The sequence below is a fragment of the Pelobates fuscus genome, chromosome 12 (assembly GCF_036172605.1).
Source record: "Pelobates fuscus isolate aPelFus1 chromosome 12, aPelFus1.pri, whole genome shotgun sequence".
Classification (NCBI taxonomy): Eukaryota; Metazoa; Chordata; class Amphibia; order Anura; family Pelobatidae; genus Pelobates; species Pelobates fuscus.
In genome coordinates, this window is record NC_086328.1 from 48,710,809 (window position 1) to 48,732,931 (window position 22,123).

The 22,123-nt window shown below is 38.5% G+C and overlaps 1 protein-coding gene across 1 annotated transcript in view; it reads right to left on the reverse strand.

The window, feature by feature from the left end:
- Positions 1-22,123, reverse strand: part of RPGRIP1L (RPGRIP1 like) — a 116,744-nt gene that overhangs the window by 20,046 nt on the left and 74,575 nt on the right. The window contains exons 19-22 of the mRNA XM_063437366.1: positions 20,609-20,689; positions 19,966-20,043; positions 7,161-7,326; positions 3,333-3,424 (exon numbers count right to left, since the gene is read on the reverse strand). Of these exons, the coding sequence (XP_063293436.1) occupies positions 3,333-3,424; positions 7,161-7,326; positions 19,966-20,043; positions 20,609-20,689 (417 nt within the window). The remainder of the gene's footprint in view (positions 1-3,332; positions 3,425-7,160; positions 7,327-19,965; positions 20,044-20,608; positions 20,690-22,123) is intronic.

Consider the following 22,123-nt stretch of genomic DNA (forward strand, 5'->3'; position numbering starts at 1 on the left):
ATTAAAAAAATTGAACTAGAAGCACAACATTATTAAGGTTACTAAAATTTAAAGTGAATTATACAAATTAATACAAATTAAGGTCAAAATAGCCAAACCAAATAAACTATCCAAGCCAGCCATGCTTCCAGTTCAGCTACTTTGAAATTCAGTTTCAATTCACATCAAATTCCTGCAATGTCACACTTTAATTAAATGATCACATGTATTCCTGACCCTATACTGTTATACCTCCCTGGGCCCCTCATGACTCCATAAATAAAGCAAAATCTTACTGTATTCAAGCCTGAAGCTGTAACTCTGCATGCTGTTTGACTCAGAAAAACAAGCAGTCTGCTGACATCATCAGAAGTGGTAGCCTGATTAAATCACAGTGCTTCCCCATAGGATTGACTGAGACTGAAAAGGAGGCAGATCAGGGGCAGAGCCAGCATGATTTAAATACAGCCCTGGCCAATCAGCATCTCCTCATAGAGATTAATTGAATCAATAATCTCTATGAGGAAAGTTCAGTGTCTGCATGCAGAGGGAGGAGATACTGAATGGTTGGATGCATTTTAGGCAGCCAGAACCCAGGAAGGATCTAACAAGCCATCTGAGGAGTGGCCAGTGAAGTTATCACTAGGCTGTAATGTAAACACTGCATTTTCTCTGAAAAGTTTCTCTGATTCTACTTACCAGAACAAATTCAATAAGCTGTAGTCGTTCTGGTGACTATAGTGTCCCTTTAATAACCCTGTATGTGGATTCATTGGCAGAAAAAAGATAACAAGTTGGGGGGGGGGGGGGGGGGGAGGAGGGGAGGCCATTATGTTTTAGTTTTGGAGAGGCTTTTAATGAATGCAATATACATGCAATTCAGGTTGATTGTATAAAAAAATCATAAGGCATTGCACCAGTCTATGGGATCAGTAGTTTCTTCTCTCGTTTTCATTAATATGCATTTAAGGTTTTTGGAGTAGAGAAGGGAAAGAGAAACCATTGCACTGACTTCCACTGACACATTAAATCTACCTCTTCCACAAATTAAGTGTTGGGGAGTAACAAGATCATCAAGCCATTTTCTCTGAATGATTCTGGAAACCCTAACTTTATCCAACAATGACGAGACAATTATATAAATTGTATTTCAGCAAGGAAATCAAGTTGGTTAATGAAAGATTTAGGTGAATAGGGGGATGGTGAGCAAGCTTTACAACTTGTAAAAATAAAATAAAAAAAGACTCAAATGAGAATCTCACAGCAGAAATAATGTGATTGTGAATTTAAAAGAAAATAATAGAAACAAAAATACAAAATAACGATATATGTTTCATATCATGTTGTTTAGGTTTCCATATAAATTTAGTGCCACAATGTAATGGTTACTCTAATCACCAAAACAACTTTAGCTCAATGAAGATGTTTTGGTGTATAGATCATGGCCTTGCAGTGCACACAGCCTCTATGACAATAATGGTTTCATGTTCAATCAGTTAGTACAGCACAGTGTGTTTACTTTAGAATTTATTTACATGGTCTCTTAATTGAACTTTAGGCATACACAGGAGGCTGTTGCAGGCTCTAGCATGCTAATAACAAGGCAAGATAAGTTTAAAAATTAAATTGTTCTCACTATTTAGAACATTTAGGCTAACCACCAAATGTTATCATTACAAATATCAGCTCTAGAAGACACAACTATCTAAAAATTAGAGGCTTATCAGATGCCATTGCTATGGACGAGTGTCAGGATAAACTAATAATCAACACGCAGAACTTAAGTTAGCTAAATAAATTATAACCAGATATCCTAAAACGTATTACCTAACCTTAGAATGGCAGGATTTAATGTTAATAAGTAGAATAGTACGGAACAAGTCGGGGTCAGGGAAACAGTGTACGTTAACGGTAAGACACGCCAAAGATCAAGTAGTATAGAAGTCAGAAATATCAAAGTACAAACCAGGGTCAAAATACAAAAGAATCAAAACAAATAACATGCTCTCGGAAAAAAAAAAATAAGGAGACCATGACATGGCACTGAGAAATAGCAAAATTGAGTTTAAAAGCCTAAGAAGGGCCAACAGCGGTCATGTGACGCTGAAACATGCATGAGCAATGGCACACATTCGTTCGCGACCAGAAATAGGGTCGGGTGGCCGGTATTTATCAGGCTGATAGAGAAGGCTGCCATGGAAGAGAGTGCTAGCGGCCTTGGCGGCAATCCCACGACTGCGTGGGAACATGTCACCGAAGATCGTGCCATAACAAGGAGCTTCCCCATTACATTCCCCATTACTCCTGACCCTAAACCAAGCTAGGAAGCCTGCTATTGATGGGATATATTGTCTACCTAAATTACCTAGGGTCTTTCAACTTTCTAACACGCCAACTGCGTTCAGATGGAGTGGAATATAGGTGGATGGCATCTAGATTCCTGACATTGAGACAGAATGGGACAGTCCATAAAATATTATCGGCCACAGACACACCTGCTTTCTTCAAGGCTTTGGGACTTTCCAACACTAGATTTATATTCAAAGAGACAACCTGAATCCCAAGTCTGGGAGCCAACCAACATAGTCTCCTTTGTACCTAGAGGAGGTGTTAGGGTACAATCACAAGGGATCCTAGGGATGAGGATGCTATGAAAATGGTAATTTTTAACTCATTAGTTGATTCATCTTTTGGTTTTATATTTTCTTTTAATTTCTCATGTATGTTTTAATGATCTGGAAAAGTTCCTCAAACCAATGATATATTTCAGGTTTACATGTTGGTACCAAAATGCTAAGATTGTTCCAGCTCAGATCATCATATTTGGTGAATGGTCATTACAGCAGGTCTCCCAACAGTCCTGACTTTAATGGGACAGTCTCATTTTGAGGTGCTGTCCCGCCATCCATCTTTAGTTTCCTGGCGTCCCGCATCCAAGGACACCAGGGAACGGTCCTCGGGCAGCAGAGCGCAAGCACATTATTACAAGTACTTGTACTGTGCATGGGCACTAAGACCCTAAAGAAAGCGCTTCAGCAGCACTCTCTGCAAGGTCGGGGGCTGGCCAGAAAGGCTTCTTTAGCCTTCAGTGGCTGGGCCTGCCTATTTTAGGTGTGAATGATGATGCCCTCTCTCAGGACTGCCCATCTGCCCTGATTTGCATACTCTCGCAATACTATACATATGTAAGCCCTGTACTCTACTATATGGTTGATTTTTTATGAAGAGTCCATTATTATGTAGCAATGTTTATTTCCTGCTTTATAAAGTTGTACGGTTTTCACTAATGACATAGATACAAAATGTTTTCCAATATAGTCTGTGCAATAACAAAATACAATAGATACACTTACCGGCTTCACCTCTTTGGCTATTGCTATAATAGAATCGTCACTGTCACTTGCTGTAGATTCATTTCCATCAGTTGTATGCTTCCCATCATGATCTGACAAAACCAAGACGTTGCATAGATTTAACTAGTGTCTACAGATCAAGGCTATGAAAGTTTTATTATACTGAAAAAGTACTGAGCTTATCCACTAAAATAAATGTTAATACAGGTATATCTATCAATTTAATGTCCTTCCAGAAGAACTGTCCTACTGCATGTTGGACATAGCTTTAAATGCAAATCCATCTCCGTTAATGAACATACTGTATATCTTTGTTTCCACGCATGATTAGCAAGAAGTTATAAGAAGTGACATTTTAATTTTATATAAATCACAACTATATGCAAATACATTACTGACGTGATATTTAAAATGTATGATATATTTCAATCCTCACTACCTTTCAAACAGCTCAAGATCACCAGGGATATGTATATTCCTTCCTTACCAACTGTTTTCCTAGGGGAATGCCAACATTGGATTAACATCTGATGAGTTATGGGTAATTTGGGCACAGGTTCACAACAGCTTGCGAATTGGTGGGGAGATTATATACCCCTGTCAAGCTTTTAGGGTCAATGGAAGACTGTGCTAGAAGAAAAGAGCAGTTATCAAGAATCGTGACTAACTTTTAGTGCATGTTTTGCTCTAAATATCAGGACATTAAATGTAAAGCTCTCACATGCTGGCATAGACCATCCCAATGGTGTCAGATGTATCCGAGTTAATAGGAGTTGGCGATGCCTGCGTGCTACCAGTATGATAAAATACAAGTGGTGATCTTGCGTGCTCTTATGGTTCCTTGCCATCTGACGGTATGGAGGACAATATATACAAATATAGGCTCTCAACTTTTCCTTGAACCGGCATCTGTTGTTGCATTCCTCCACCAGGTCAAATAAAAACAAATCTTGTTAAAAAAAAGAACATCTAGGAGTTTGTTTCCCATTTTGTAGCAGCAGTATCATGAGCTGATATTTCAGCAATGGATGAGACCATTTGAGGCAACTAACTTAATGGAGGTACCAATTGCTTTTATTTATCAAAGATTAGATAAACCAGTGATACCCATGGTTTACATTTATGGCAGAGAACTTCAAAAACGTTTTTCTTTCCACCCCTAGTCCTTCTCGACCCTTCATGTTTCTTTATCTTGTTCCACTCTCATACTTCTCCATAGGTTATCTCTGTAACCTGAAGGTCACTTCTCACTTCAGTGATACAAGAACAATAAGTTTGCTCTTAGTACATTTGCATTTGCTGTCTGACATTTTTATACTTGCCTGGTCCAGCAAATGATATTGAAATGTCTCTGCTTGAATTTATTGTAATTGCACCTGGTTGTTTTTTTTTTTTTTTTTTTTTTTATCAACTGAAAAAAAATATACGTGAGAAAAAAGAAAGAAAAAAGAAGTGCTAAACATAAAGCATTATTCTTATGTTTTGGGGCCTGTATGGCTTAATGTGGGATTAGAAGAGTCCAGTATACATATATAGGCACTTTTCAGCAATTTTTGTAGATCACTTCAGCTACAGTAAAGGATAATACCTGCACCATAACGTATGTATTGAACACAGATTGTTAGAATGATTCTTACATATTTCACTGGCATTTTGTAAAAAAATATATATATATAGCTAGTAACCAACTGATCTACTGGATCAGTAGAAAATAAGAAAATATATTTTAAGTAGTATTGACAGTTGTACAACTGATATGCATTCTACACAGGACTACTTAAATGTACCCTATTGTTGATCCATGTTTAGGGATTTGCATTTACTACCTGTAAAGGATACTTCCATAGCATTGGCATCCAATAATCTGGGTGAGTTTAATTACTTGAGAAACAATATGATAACTTTGCCATTTAAAATAAAAATTTGCCTTAAGGAGACTAACAGATGTTTCGGAGAAATCAGTATTAATTACTGGGCACTACAAAATGTTGACTTTGTGATAAGAAATCGTGCCAAATTCTTGCCTCATGATAACTGTGATATTGGACATAATAACATAATTTAAAAATGTACTTATGGGTGCCATAAAAAAAAACAAATATGCAATTCAAACTTTTTGAGTGAAACTAGTTATTTTTTGTCACATTGAAAAATATATAAAGAACATCCACATGCTTTATCAGTGTCCACGGACAGGACATTGCTTAGAAAGTTATATTGGCTTTGAGAATAAGATTAAGAAATGTTCTTGTATTATTTTACTATTGCCTTTTAAAATAAAACCATGAAGTGAAATGGGGCAAGAATTAAAGAGCAATACAAGAATTGCTAAATACATAATTCTATTAGTTCAGGAAGTAACTGATGTACTAGGCCTGAGGAGTGTAAGTATGTGGGCAAACATCTTTTATGATACAAATACACAATAGGTGGAGCTATAAAAATACTTCCAGTATCCTTGACTATATATGCTAAAATACAAACAGAGGGATACACAATAGTGTAGATGAAACCTTCATACAACGTAAAATATCTAGTTCTCAATAAAGCACACTCACAAGGAACAGAGCCATATAAGAACCTGGCTCTAGTGTATATCTCCTTAGGCATCCTGAGCTGTAGACAGCCTCAGCTCAGGATGTATCTGATTTGTAATATTTAAATCTATGAAACACCTTATATCTGAGAGGGCAACATCTACTTCATCATTCTGAGAGGGCAACATCTCAACCACCTTCCTCCAATTTAAGTGGGGTTTGGATCTCTCTAAGGACCCTTAGGAGATACACACTAGAGCCAGGTTCTTCTATGGCTCTATCCTTCTGAGTATGCTTTATTGAGGACTAGATATTTTATGTTGTATAAAGGTTTAATCTGCACTATTGTGTATCCCTCTGTTTGTATTTCAGCAAATACTGTAACATTAGGAAGAGAGGGAAGTATTTTATAGCTGTAGGTGAAGGAGATACCACACAGGTGTATTGAGCTAATCACTATTGTTGTACTGCTTTACTGTCTAAACATCTCTTATGACATGAAGATAGTTTACAAAATGGAATCCTACATCTAAAAAAGTAGGCAATCTACTGGTCTATAATTGAGTACTATAGTTCTATAATTGAGTACTATATGTAGAAAGGTCTGGTGGTATGGAGAGTATGCTAAACCATGTAATTCACACGACATGACATAATTCCTCTGAATTACAAAAAATTATTTAAAGGGAAACTATATTGCCAGGAAAACAAACTAATTTTCCTGGCACTATAGCTTCCCTTTCTGTCAAGCCCCCATCCCCCACCTGTTGTGCAGAATGGTTTAAAATCTCTAGCTCGGGTCCGCCTTCTCTCCTATGCATTTCCCATACGGTTTTGGGTGATGCTGGACACCCCCATGCATAGCGTTAAGACGTCCAGTGTCAGTCGCCAAAAAGCCCAGAAGTTCCACTAGAGGTGGAGGTAACCCTAGCAGGTAATTATTGCAGTTTCTTAAAAATTGCAATATTTACCTGCTCAGGGTTAAGGGACATGGGACACTGCACACAGACCACTTCAATAATCTGAAGTGGTGCCTATAGTGTCCTTTAAAGCAGATACCATTATTTTTAGCATAGAGTTTATTCTGCTCATTAAAATAACAAATCCTTTTAAAGTGATATAAGTAACACTGCAAGTATTCTAAATGGTTGTGCTGTAAAACAGACATATTAAAGATAAAGATAAACGTATAAATTAAGCATTTTACATACAGTGTCCACAACATAAATATGACAGGTTTGTCTCATTGTATTAAAATCTACCGTACTTATTACAACTTTCCTCTTATTACCTTCGGTTTCTAAATCTTCAGTTACTTCAGTTTCATCGTCTGACGATTCACAGCTTTGCGATTCCAATTGTCCCTCAGAAAGCTGAGAAGAATCTTCTCTTTCATGCTGAGATTCTGTCTCTGTGCTTTTAAGCAATTCATTTTCTGCTGGTGTAGCCTGCATGATCTACAAAATATATACAGTTGCATAAAGATAATTTTTCAGATCCACATTTTTTGGGATAAAGCCTGCCTAAAGTCCAATGAAACATACACATTTAGAAATACTTTTTCTGGAGCTTTTATTGCTTCAAAACCTGAAGGGAAATTTAAAGGGACAATATAGTCATCAGAACAACTACAGCGTAAAGTGAAACTATAGTGCCAGGTAAACAAATACAGTATTATTTATCTTGCAATACTTTAAATAGATTCTGGGAAATTAGTGTAGAATGAGAGAAATTTCCAAAATTTACCATAAGTGCAAAAACAATTAAAGGAACACTATAGGGTCAGGAACATAAACATGTATTCCTGGCCCTATAGTGTTGAAAACCACCATTTAGGTTGCTAGACCCCCCCTAAGCCTCCTTAGAAAGGGTTACAATATACTTTATTTCCAGCGCCGCGCTGGTCCGCCGGTGTTCTCGCCCCGGTCCACCTCATTGGTGACATCAGAATTTAGGGAAAGCATTGTATTAGCTAAAATCGTCAAGGAGGCGGGATGGGCGGGGCCAAACACAGTGTTGACCAGTCAGCATCTCCTCATAGAGATGCATTGAATCTGTGCAGCACTGCTCCAGGAAGCACATCCAGTGGCCATCTGAGGGGTGGCCAAATGAGGTATCCCTAGGGGGCAATGTAAACACTGCATTTTCTCTGAATTGTTATACCATCCAGAACAACTATATTAAGCTGTAGTTGTTCTGTGACTATAGTGTCACTTTAACTAAAAATTGTCTGTGGCTCATGTAATCTGCTGGTACTTTGGATAGTAGAGATTCTCAAAATATCATTAGAAAGCAAACATTATGGAGGTAGGCCATAAAGACAATATAATCAGCTTGCTAAAACTAGTATATTAGACAGGGTTCAAATTTCACTCACCACTAGCCATTTGCACGTAAAAATGTAGCACAGGCAAGTATAAATAAAGCAATGGTGAGTACACCATCAATATTCCATGCTTGCAGTGGAGAGAAACTTCTAAGGCCTGGCTAGTGGTACATGATTTTAAAAAGGGGCTGTCACCTTCTGGAGACTTTTTGAATTTCACCAGGATCTCCCGATGGCAACATCGCCGCTTGGTATCAGGTGGCAGACAAAGGTGAGTTTAAGCTACATGAACCTGTTCCTTGCGGGCATTGCCATGCTCTTCCAGCCAGTCGTGTTCTGCTCCTGGTACTTCAGCACCAGGAGCCCTGCTGTATACTTGCGTATGTGCAAGAGTACAGTATAGATTAAGCCAATTTTCCTGCATCAATCACTGGTGGTAGCTCTGAGCAGTGTCAAAAAGTGTCAGGCGTAGTAAAATTACTCAGACAAAGTATTCCTTTGTCTCTGTAAAACTTTTGACTGGGTTGGAAGTTAAGTGAAATTCCAATACAATCAATATGTGTAATTCATAAAGATATTATCTTGTAGTAATATATACATAACTGTGTTCCAAAAATACTGAAACACTTAAAGGGACTCACTGTTTAGAGGACATGCCCCTACTCGCGGTTCACATGTCCAGGTGTTTCACTGGGCATGTGTGGGAAACTCTAGTGTGGGCAGATGACGTGTCCCACAGGGACTTCCTCTACCCACACAAAGATGGCGGAGCCCTGAATAACGATCGGGGCAGAAAATACAGATTAATAAATAGGTAATATGGGGGGCTTAGGGGCATTTGGGGGTGACTAGGGGGTCAGTTAGATGTAGTGGAGGCAGGAGGGGGGGTTAAAAAAAAAACGGGATTCGGCATGACAGTGCCGCTTTAACTATTATGTCAAGTTTTCATTGCAAAATCTCTATGCAGCAAAATAAATTGTTTCCTATGACCTGTTCCTGGAAAGATATTGCTTTTAAACCAATAGTTATAACTTAAACAACTTTTGCCCTATCAATAACATTGATATTGTTTCTGAGACACCTCAATTATAACATATGAGAACTAAAGTAAATAGTTCTTATGAACAGGCTGTGGAAATTAATAGCTGGCATAGTGTTTACCTGCAGTAACTTCTATAAAGAATGGTCTAGTCAGATTGTTGACATGAAGCAAATAAAATATATGCAATACTGCATTACTAAAAAGAATCATGAGTATGTGATGCTGGTCTGATATTGTAAAATGTAAATTTATTTCAAAGCAAACATATGTTTGCAGAAGTGACAAACAGTCGCAAATGACTAAAGAACCAAAACGGAATTCATTCAGCAATCAAATGTATTAGAAACGCTGATATTATGCATATGGGCAATTAAACAATCAATGTGAGACACATTACTCTGGGCAAATATATTGCTTTGTTCAAAATAGCTGTAAACAGGAAAGACATTAGATTTTTCCTTTCCTTGCCATGACTCTATAGTATTAGCTAGACTAGCTAAATGTTGTGCCGAATTTTAGATTTTTTTTAATATAATCATGCAAAGTATACTCTTAATCTCCTGTGATGTTGTTCAATTGTAAATAAAGTCATGAACTTTTCTGTGACAGCTTTATGAATGCATCTCCATGCAATCAGTACAATGTAAACTAATCAAATCGGAGTGCTAAGTAAATGCCATTTCTTCAAACACAACGTGTTTAAAAGGTTGCAAAATAACACAGCAATCCTTAGTGAACTGAAAATGTTAATCTATAATTGTAAAACAGAAATGTGTTTATTTTTAACCCTTTGGTTGATAAATGGGCTATTAGACATTACACATTACATTAGTGTTTGCCAGTGAACCGATTCACCTCCTCCCCCCCACAAAAAAAACCTTTGATTCGTTTTTAAAGATTTAACCATTTTTGTTTGTTTTATAATTGAGGGTTAAAATTCCCAGGTATTTGTCAACTGGGCAAAAGTTTTTTCCAAAGCAATCAATTTGTTTCAATTTCATTTTCAATTTGATGTCAATCGATTTGATTCATTTAAAATCAAATGCACAAATTAACAGGTCTACTAATAATGACTACACATAGGTTCTAATGGGCCTGCCCCACTGGGGTTTCAGGAAATGCTAATCATAATTGTTTTCTCCTTCATTATTAAGGATATCTAATTATATAGGATCAAAACTTCCACTCCTGACCAGTCCTATAGGCTGCAAGAGAATAAGTGGTCTCCCTGTTTGGGCAGCAGAGGCAGTTTCAGTTTTTTTCAGTACTTTCCTGTGGTAGCTTTGGGAGTAAGATAAATTACATCAAATCTTCTTGGTACTTTGAGAGAGTGTAAACATTACATAAAGGTCAATGAAGCAATCTGTGTTACAGCATGCGCCCACACTAAGGACCAAGGAGGAAGCCACAGTCCCTCACAAGCAAGGTAGGTAAATGGAAAGGTTATTATAGATGGCTATAAATATAAAGAGGGCAGGAAGTACAATAGAAAAGAAAACATTTATTTTTAAGAAAAGCAAAAGTAAAAAGGAAGGATGGAAAATTAGGGTGTACATTAGATACAGATGTAATTCTTTGCTTTAGTTTGCTATTTAATGCAAATATAAAAGCTTGAAAGATTAAACTTTTTTTTTCTACCTCCTAACTTTCAGCCCCATCTCCTAGATTTTGGAAAGAAAGCCAGAATCTACATTAAGCCCTTCATTTCTGGAGTTGAAATATGTGATCATTTTCATCTCAAATGTCTTTCGTTCAGGAGAGTCTTTGAAATGTCCTTTAATCCTGAGGTTTTGGATGGAGTGACCAATCTGGGTGAAGTGATGACCAACAGGGTTACAATATCCGTTTTCCTTGTGGTTCTTGATAGAGTGTCTGTATAGATTCATTCTGAGATGCAGCTTAAGGCCAGTTTCTCCAATGTAGCAGCCTTTGTCACACACTGTAAACTGTATCATGTACACCACATTCGGAGATGTGCACAAATATGATCCCTTAATGTTGTATGATTTGTTATTGCCACACATTTGAGATGAAAATGATCACACATTTCAACACCAGAAATAAAGGACTTAATGTAGTTTCTGGCTTTCTCACACATCACCAAAACTTCATATAAACACAGCTTAATGTCTTATATAATTATTTTTCAATATTCTCGCTTCACCTTTATTGGATCAATTGATATACATACATACAGTTGCAAGAAAAAGTATGTGAACCCTTTTAAATGATATGGATTTCTGCACAAATTGGTCATAAAATGTGATTTGTCACAACAATAGACAATCACAGTCTGCTTAAACTAATAACACACAAAGAATGAAATGTTGCCATGTTTTTATTGAACACATCATTTAAACATTTAAACATTGACATCTCCAAGAGCTAATTGGAGTGAGATGTCAGCCAACTGGAGTCCAATCAATGAGATGAGATTGGAGGTGTTGGTTACAGCTGCCCTGCCCCATAAAAAACACACACCAGTTCTGGGTTTGCTTTTCACAAGAAGCATTGCCTGATGTGAATGATGCCTCGCACAAAAGAGCTCTCAAAAGACCTACGATTAAGAATTGTTGACTTGCATAAAGCTGGAAAGGGTTATAAAAGTATCTCCAAAAGCCTTGCTGTTCATCAGTCTACGGTAAGGCAAATTGTCTATAAATGGAGAAAGTTCAGCACTGCTGCTACTGTCCCTAGGAGTTGACGTCCTGTAAAGATGACTGCAAGAGCACAGCGCAGACTGCTCAATGAGGTGAAGAAGAATCCTAGAGTGTCAGCTAAAGACTTACAAAAGTCACTGGCAAATGCTAACATCCCTGTTAGCGAATCTACAATACGGTAAACACTAAACAAGAATGGATTTCATGGGAGGATACGACAGAGGAAGCCACTGCTGTCCAAACAAAACATTGCTGCACATTACAGTTTGCACAAGAGCACCTGGATGTTCCACAGCAGTACTGGTAAAATATTCTGTGGACAGATGAAACCAAAGTTGAGTTGTTTGGAAGAAACACACAACACTATGTGTGGCGAAAAAGAGGCACAGCACACCAACATCAAAACCTCATCCCAACTGTGAAGTATTGTGGTGGGGGCATCATGGTTTGGGTCTGCTTTGCTGCATCAGGGCCTGGACGGATTGCTATCATCGAAGGAAAAATGAATTCCCAAGTTTATCAAGACATTTTGCAGGAGAACTTAAGGCCATCTGTCTACCAGCTGAAGCTCAACAGAAGATGGGTGTTGCAACAGGACAATGACCCAAAGCATAGAAGTAAATCAACAAAAGAATGGCTTAAACAGAAGAAAATATGCCTTCTGAAGTGGCCCAGTCAGAGTCCTGACCTCAACCCGATTGAGATGCTGTGGCATGACCTCAAGAAAGCGATTCACACCAGACATCCCAAGAATATTGCTGAACTGAAACAGTTCTGTAAAGAGGAATGGTCAAGAATTACTCCTGACCGTTGTGCACGTCTGATCTGCAACTACAGGAAACGTTTGGTTGAAGCTATTGCTGCCAAAGGAGGTTCAACCAGTTATTAAATCCAAGGGTTCACATACTTTTTGCACCTGCACTGTGAATGTTTACATGGTGTGTTCAATAAAAAACATGGCAACATTTCATTCTTTGTGTGTTATTAGTTTAAGCAGACTGTGATTGTCTATTGTTGTGACTTAGATGATGATCAGAAGTAGTTATGGTAGGGTGTGGAACTGCACTCTATCCCTTTAAGCAGTATGTAGCTGGGTGCAACTCATTCAGCATTTTGGTCTCTGGTACTGAGACTGTCTAACAAAATAGAAGGAAAGTCGAGGCACTCCAAGGTACAAATCAGGCAATTTTATTGAACCCACTCCATCGCAACGTTTCGACCTACACGGTCTTTGTCAAGCTAGATGATGATGATCAGATGATGATCAGATCACATTTTATGACCAATTTGTGCAGAAATCCATATCATTCCAAAGGGTTCACATACTTTTTCTTGCAATTGTATATGCAGCTATAATTGCATGCCCTGCTCTGCTGTTTTCTTGTTTGTTTGTTTTTCTTTTCAACTGGCTTATTGACTCTCCTCTGTTTATTTACTTTTTCTGGCTATTCTCAGCCAACCTGCACCTTTCACTTTCAGGCACATCTTCTTCTATATATGACACCCCACTCACCTCCCCTTCTCTAACATCAGTTATTTTAAGTGTTAAACTCTATCAGATTGATCATTATTGCTTCAGACCTTCAGACAAAAAAGTATAATTAAGTGTTCTTGCCTAGCAAGACCACTTACTGTTATCTCACATATATATTATTCTTATTATAGCCAAATTTACCACCCTAACTCCTCCCACAGTTTTTACACTACATAGACAAAAATATACCGAATAGTTCCTGGTGGCAGTTGGTGGAATGTTCGAGGAATTTAAAAGATTTGAAAGATCTTCTCTGCCTTTGCTATAGAGTGAGTGAACTACACTCCAACCTTTCCACAGTTACTCCAGCCACTCCAACCACACAACAGTTACTCAAGCCACTCCACCCAGTTACTCAGCTCACTCCAGTTGTAGACTACTGGTGGAGGCAAGAACACTTCACACAATTTCCCCAGAAATTTTAGCTTTTCTGGTTTCATACTGCAATACTCTGGTATTTTGGCATATATATATATATATATATATACAAAAAAACATTACATTACGTGCATGACCACACATGTCATATATATGATCACGTGCCCCTGTGGACTCTCGTATGTCGGTAAAACCGATATGACCCTGAGGGACCGGATTAGGGGACACCGGTCAGGAATAATGACGGCATTCAGAGACAAACGGACCGAAAAACCCGTTGCAAAACACTTCTTGGCCAACAATCATCATTTACCCTTACTACGGTTCATCGCAATTGACCATGTCCCGGTACAACCGAGAGGAGGTGACAGATCCAAGTTACTTCTACAACGCGAGGCCTATTGGATTCATCATCTCAACACAGTGACTCCGAATGGACTGAATGAACATCTTGTATTGTCCATGTTTCTTTGAAACGGAATTTCTATAGTCATAAATTGAATTAGGTTTATACAATACACTATTTAGTACGCTAAAAATTATTGCTGCAGCCTCATAGTACACTGCTTACTTGATAAATTAGTGATATTTCACACTCTACATTGGATTGATCTATCTAGTAGTCTATAAAGAAAATATTCCATCGAATTTTTTCTGCCATAAACATCTTAGTTATTATAGTTTGATTTTCATTAGTTGTATATACAAATGGATATAAATGTGAATTGGCATAACAGTCCCTAACATAGAGGGCAAGTTTAGATCGTCGAAGAATAGATCTACAAGGGGATAGTACTATATATAAATTTGTTATTTAATAATTTTTTTATGTATTAATTTTTTGTATATATATTTCTTTATTTGTTTACACATACGATAAGACTAATGTCTAGTTAGTTATCATTCCTCCAGCTCAATGCCTACAGCCTGGCATAGTAACTAAGACTAATCCATATACCCCGTGTGGGGCAGATAGTACAATGCCCATATACCTTACATTGGTAGATACTATAACATGATTTATTATTCTAATTTGTGATATATGGTCCAGCCCTGTCCCCAACTCCTTGTGTGAGTATATGTACACGGTTGACGCACTGTAAGCTCTACATTTTGATTGTTGTCACTTATTCACGGCACTTAACTTTACTACACACATAGATGCACACAAGGGGATCTCTAGGAAAGGGACTTAAGGGCTTCATTCAAACAAGCAGGCAGGCCGATATAGCCTCCGTGTTTTCAGTTTGCCCTGTTTGGGCATTTGTTTTTAACTCTCGGACGTAGTTACTCCGTGACCACGCCATCTACGTAACATGCAACACAATTTTCACTCTTTTGACGTAGTTACCTAGCAACTACGCCATCCACGCAATACGCAATACGTCACACGCACGCTATCACGTGGTGGTTTTCACTTCCGGGTTTCAGTCCACCGGCTGTCCGATCATCCTAATTGGTAAGTTCCACATATGTTTATGTATAAATTGTTAGTAATTTATAATTTGCACTGTGATCTTGATAAAGACCCAGCAGGGTCGAAACGTTGATTTGTTGTACCACAGCGTTGTATTCTCTTGGAATGCAATAAATACTTTTGCACGATTTTCAAGACCTAGTGTGCTCCCTCTACTACCTATCTATATATATAACGCGGGACTGCACCTAGGCCCAGAATATTTTGGAAACTAGAAGTACGGAGGAGTGCCTGGCTTTGGTATTTTGTTTATATATTGAAGTGCTGGCGGAGCACTTGCTTGAGCACCCCCACGACTGAAATTGGACGTATTATCTAAATGGTGATTTGGACATAGCCACCAAGATCGTCTTAATATGGAGGATTTTTTACAAAGAGCTGGGGCTTTAACAGAGGTAGCGGAAACATTATCCATTACAGATGAAAGGGCTCAATCTGTACTATGGCCACGCAGCTCACAAGATCTACCACACAGACATACAGCGAAAGACCTTTACAATGACCTATCCAGACTTAAAAAACGAGAGGTGGACCTTGACTTGCACGGTGTGTTCCTATCGGATTATTACAGATCCAAACGAATCCCTAGGGGCTTTCGCATCAAAAATGCTCCCACTATAGGGAGACAAAACCCTGAGTTCTGTAAAAAGTGGATGAACATTTCTAATAAATGTTCCTTAGATTGGCTAGTGATCGTTATTGAAGAGGTTGGAACAGAACTGGTGCAAGTTAAAAAGTCGATACAGGATTTTGAACTCGCACACGTAAGCGCCTTACAATCTATACCGTCCACAGATTTTATGTTAAAACTTCAGGACGACATACAAAGATACCAGGATGAGTTGATCCGCTTCAAGAAAGTAAAACTAGAAAAGGTAAATCATGATTATAAGTTCCACCAGGTGTACCGTTGGCTGAGCGGCTCAGACTCTAATATGCGCAACCCGCCTCCACGATTCCGCACACGCATTAGGAAGCCCTCATTACAAACTGTAGATGTTAGCTCAGGGGAATCTGCCTCCGATGGTGACACTCGCACCGATCAACAATCCGTGAAACAGGTTACTTTTTTAAAAACGGGAGAACACTCAAACGATCCACCACGGGTATACAATACCAACAGACGGGAAGGAAGAGACGCAAGAGACACCCCAGACGTGGACAAAAGGGTCACAAGAAATACAGGCAACACGGGAAAACCTCCCAGACAACGGAGATAATACCGATATTTAATCTATCCCAGAAAGTATTGGACCATAACCATCTTTCGGTTCTACAGAAAGGACTCACATTTATACCAGTTACCCATCCGAAACCATTTGAGATGGCAATCGATCTATACAAACTTCAAAGAACCCTCTATAGTAATGAGATCATGAAAGAGAAACCTACAATCAAAACATACAGGTTCCCTACACGGAACAAAAAAGACATATATACACCTAACCCGTCAATTAAAACCTTCATGCAAACGATACGCCATGAAATTACAACGTCAGATACCATACCACCTGCCCATCGAGATAATCTGTCACCAGAGGAACATACAGCACTCAAGGATCTAATGCAGGATCCTAAAATAATAATCAGACCTGCGGACAAGGGCGGTGTCGTGGTAATCCAAGCCTATGACGACTACAGAAACGAAATCTTACAACAACTACAAGAGGAATCAACATACTTAAAACTTACGTTTGATCCAGTTTCAAAATTCCAGAAAAGGATTTCATCATTGATTGAGGAAGGATTAGCACATCGCTATCTGGATGAACACACTGCTGAGTTTCTATATGTGAAACATCCTAAACATCCGGTGATGTACACCTTACCAAAAATACATAAAGATGCTGATCATCCACCGGGCCGACCGATTGTGTCAGCAAAAGAAGGGTTAATAGAGCCCATTGCTCAATTCATCGACTTTCATATCAACAGCAGCATAAGGAAACTACCGACGTGTTTACTTGATACCCAGCACTTCATCAGCCAGATAGAAAACATAGAGCTAACTTATGCGGATACCATTCTAGCTACTATGGACGTCAAAAGTCTTTATACTATAATACCAAAGAAGGAAGGTATGGAAGCCATTAGTGAAATCCTACAACAAGATGAAGCATACCTAGGTCCCCCGATTCCATATTTAATGGAATGGCTCGATATTGCTCTTACCTGCAATTACTTTAAATTCGAGGAGCACTTCTATCTGCAGACCTCCGGCACTGCCATGGGGGCGGCCATGGCACCGGCATATGCCAATGGATTTATGTACTGGTTTGAAAATACGTACATTCTCCCTAAATACCAACACCAGATAATTAAATATCTAAGATATGTGGACGATATCTTCATAATCTGGAAAGGGACCACCACCACACTGGAGGAAATGGTGGAGAAGATCAACATTCTACCAATACCAGTAACGCTTACACTTAGTTGGCATAATACCAACATTGAATTTTTAGACGTCTCCATTTTCAAGGAAGAGAGTCAGTTGGGATTCACCCTATATAGAAAGGTGACTGACCGTAACACTTTATTATCGGCTACTAGTTTTCATCCTCAACACATCAAGGACTCCTTACCTATATCACAGTTTTTAAGAGTGCTAAGATTCAACAGTGACTTAAGTAAATGTGAAGAGCAACTGCGGGAAGTCCGTGACCGCTTCCTAGCAAGGGGATTCCATCCCAGGATATTAGATATCGCACTGGATAAAGCTCGAAGCAAACTTAAACAAGCCAAAACTATTAAGTCTAATACAAAGGATAGACTTTTTCTTCCTCTGACATACAACACAGCAACCTTGTCACTCAAAAAATCCATATTTAAAAACTGGAGTATATTCCATGCGGATCAAAACCTCCCTAAAAAATTCAAACAGAGCCCTATGATCAGCTACAGACGGGGCCGGAACCTAAGGGACCTATTGGTTCGGAATGACCCTCGGCATTGCTATGCGAAACCACCTCTTATTCACAAAAAAGGCTGCTTTAAATGTAGCGGATGTGTTACCTGCAGCCATATGCTTACAGGATCAACATTCGCCCATCCCCACAGTGGCAAAAGAATGGCAATCAAACATTACATTACGTGCATGACCACACATGTCATATATATGATCACGTGCCCCTGTGGACTCTCGTATGTCGGTAAAACCGATATGACCCTGAGGGACCGGATTAGGGGACACCGGTCAGGAATAATGACGGCATTCAGAGACAAACGGACCGAAAAACCCGTTGCGAAACACTTCTTGGCCAACAATCATCATTTACCCTTACTACGGTTCATCGCAATTGACCATGTCCCGGTACAACCGAGAGGAGGTGACAGATCCAAGTTACTTCTACAACGCGAGGCCTATTGGATTCATCATCTCAACACAGTGACTCCGAATGGACTGAATGAACATCTTGTATTGTCCATGTTTCTTTGAAACGGAATTTCTATAGTCATAAATTGAATTAGGTTTATACAATACACTATTTAGTACGCTAAAAATTATTGCTGCAGCCTCATAGTACACTGCTTACTTGATAAATTAGTGATATTTCACACTCTACATTGGATTGATCTATCTAGTAGTCTATAAAGAAAATATTCCATCGAATTTTTTCTGCCATAAACATCTTAGTTATTATAGTTTGATTTTCATTAGTTGTATATACAAATGGATATAAATGTGAATTGGCATAACAGTCCCTAACATAGAGGGCAAGTTTAGATCGTCGAAGAATAGATCTACAAGGGGATAGTACTATATATAAATTTGTTATTTAATAATTTTTTTATGTATTAATTTTTTGTATATATATTTCTTTATTTGTTTACACATACGATAAGACTAATGTCTAGTTAGTTATCATTCCTCCAGCTCAATGCCTACAGCCTGGCATAGTAACTAAGACTAATCCATATACCCCGTGTGGGGCAGATAGTACAATGCCCATATACCTTACATTGGTAGATACTATAACATGATTTATTATTCTAATTTGTGATATATGGTCCAGCCCTGTCCCCAACTCCTTGTGTGAGTATATGTACACGGTTGACGCACTGTAAGCTCTACATTTTGATTGTTGTCACTTATTCACGGCACTTAACTTTACTACACACATAGATGCACACAAGGGGATCTCTAGGAAAGGGACTTAAGGGCTTCATTCAAACAAGCAGGCAGGCCGATATAGCCTCCGTGTTTTCAGTTTGCCCTGTTTGGGCATTTGTTTTTAACTCTCGGACGTAGTTACTCCGTGACCACGCCATCTACGTAACATGCAACACAATTTTCACTCTTTTGACGTAGTTACCTAGCAACTACGCCATCCACGCAATACGCAATACGTCACACGCACGCTATCACGTGGTGGTTTTCACTTCCGGGTTTCAGTCCACCGGCTGTCCGATCATCCTAATTGGTAAGTTCCACATATGTTTATATATAAATTGTTAGTAATTTATAATTTGCACTGTGATCTTGATAAAGACCCAGCAGGGTCGAAACGTTGATTTGTTGTACCACAGCGTTGTATTCTCTTGGAATGCAATAAATACTTTTGCACGATTTTCAAGACCTAGTGTGCTCCCTCTACTACCTATCTATATATATATATATTTTATTCTTTTTAATATACAGTTTCTTATATAGTATATATCATGTTGGTGAAGATTACCTTCTGGATATTTAAGACAGTTGCTGGAGTTTTAACCTTTGTAGAGGTATTATCTTCAACAGTCTGATCAATGGGGTTCTGTAATTACAAAACAAATATCTGATGATTAGAATGAACTGTAAACCCTGAGAATCAAAATATTACAGTCTCAGAGAACAAAAATACATCAGTGACATGTGCAAACTGTTAACATTGTTATCAAATAAAAATATATACACAAATATATACACACACACACACACACACTATTAAATAACTCCTACCTCATTTTCAACGTGTGCCTATTATTTACTCTCACGTCTGACATTCCTTAATATTTATCAATTATGGAGTGCTACTTTTTTAAAGATTACTATATCAGTCTTACTTTCTAGGAAAGCCTTGTCTTTTGTTATACTACTCAAAGCAGTTTCATAAAAAACTAATTAAAAGTCACACCAAAAAATCCCTTGCCCCGCAGTTTCTTCAATGAACTGTAGTGGTTAGGGTGCCCTTTTAAAAGAAAGTAGTGCTTGCACTTTTATCACATTCCATCATGGATAAAATAAATACCCTGGAATAGGTTCTCTATTTACTAATTAAGGTTTTGCTAACAGATAGTTAGCACAATAAATAATTATAATGAAATATCCACAAAGCTTACCAGGCTTTGAAGATTTGTATCAATGAAGGAGACTTTTTTCTCAGTTAAAGCTTTCTTTCGCCTTGGCTTTGGCTGTGGTACCTGCAAAACAGGTTAGTCTGCATGTTATTATCTCAAAGGAATCAAACACACACGTTTTAATATATTATAGAAACATAGAATGTGATGGCAGATAAGAACCATTTGGCCCATCTAGTCTCCCCAAAAATACATCAGGAAAAAAATCATAGAAAAAAATGCACATTTATTGAAGTCAAAAAATAAAATACATATGGCAAGATACTAGAACAACAGTCCTCATGTATGCTGTGTTGGTCCAAGCATGTAAAAAAAAAAAAAAGGTTGTAAATGAACAAAGTATGAAAAGTCCAAAACCTGAACATAGGGTCACCCGCAGCTGCTGTACAGGCAGGAGACCACCAAAGAAGTCAACCCTAAAGAAAGATTAGAGAAGCCCTGGACACGTTTCGCACTGCTCCAGGTGCTTTCTCAAGATGTTGATACAGCATACATGAGGACTGCTGTTCTAGTATCTTGTCATATGTATTTTCTTTTTTGACTTGAAATGTGCATTTTTTCCTATAATTTATTCCTGATGTATTTTTGGGGATTTCCTTCGAGTGCGAATCTGCAAACTTGTCCTGTGTGAAGGATCATGTAATATTTGAATACAGGTAAACATATATCACTCCACAACAGCAAAAACAAAACCCTGGCATTGGTACTTGCTACTAGGAAGGTGTAAATGTGTCTTTCAGACATATGCTAAATGTATTTTCAGATTCTCACAAATGGTGCTCAGCTTTAAAGGAAGTAATCCTCTAGAGAGGGTAGCCGTTGCTTGGACTCACACAGGGTCTCAATGTGGAAGTGAAGTAGTTATCCCCTCATGTAAGCAGTCATTCTGCTTGCTATCAGTTTGACAACTCATCTGGGATCTGCTGGGTGCCAGTCACCTACTTCATTAAGAGCTGCAAGCTCTCTGCTAGCCTAGTGGTGCCGGGCTTAGCTCATTGGCTAAGAATGCTCAGTTGATCTTACCAGGGCTTATCTTCCAGCTCTCAATATAGGGGGTAAACAGGGGCTTGTAGGACAGGTAAGTTGTAAAAACTTTTATGGGAAGGGGGCGCAAGGGCACTTCTAACACCATAACAACCACAGCGCACTGTAGATGTTATAATGATCGGAAGGTTTCTTTAAACAGAGCCTTCTAGTGAGGGCCACCTGTGAGAGGGAGGGCTGCAAATTCTGGAGTTTGAACACTCAGTGTTCTGTTCTACATAAATAGTGAAGCCCACTTACCCGAATAAATGCCACTCCATTAATTGGCACTCCATGGCCAATTAAACCTACATTATGGATTGCATCCTTTACCTGTTTATCCCTGAGAATGTGATTCACTCTAGGACTGAAAGGAGGCAGAACTGCTCCACGTATAAAACTCACAGTAATTACTTTTCATAAATTCCCCCGCTTAACTAGAATAGGTCCGAATCATTATACCTTATAATGTTT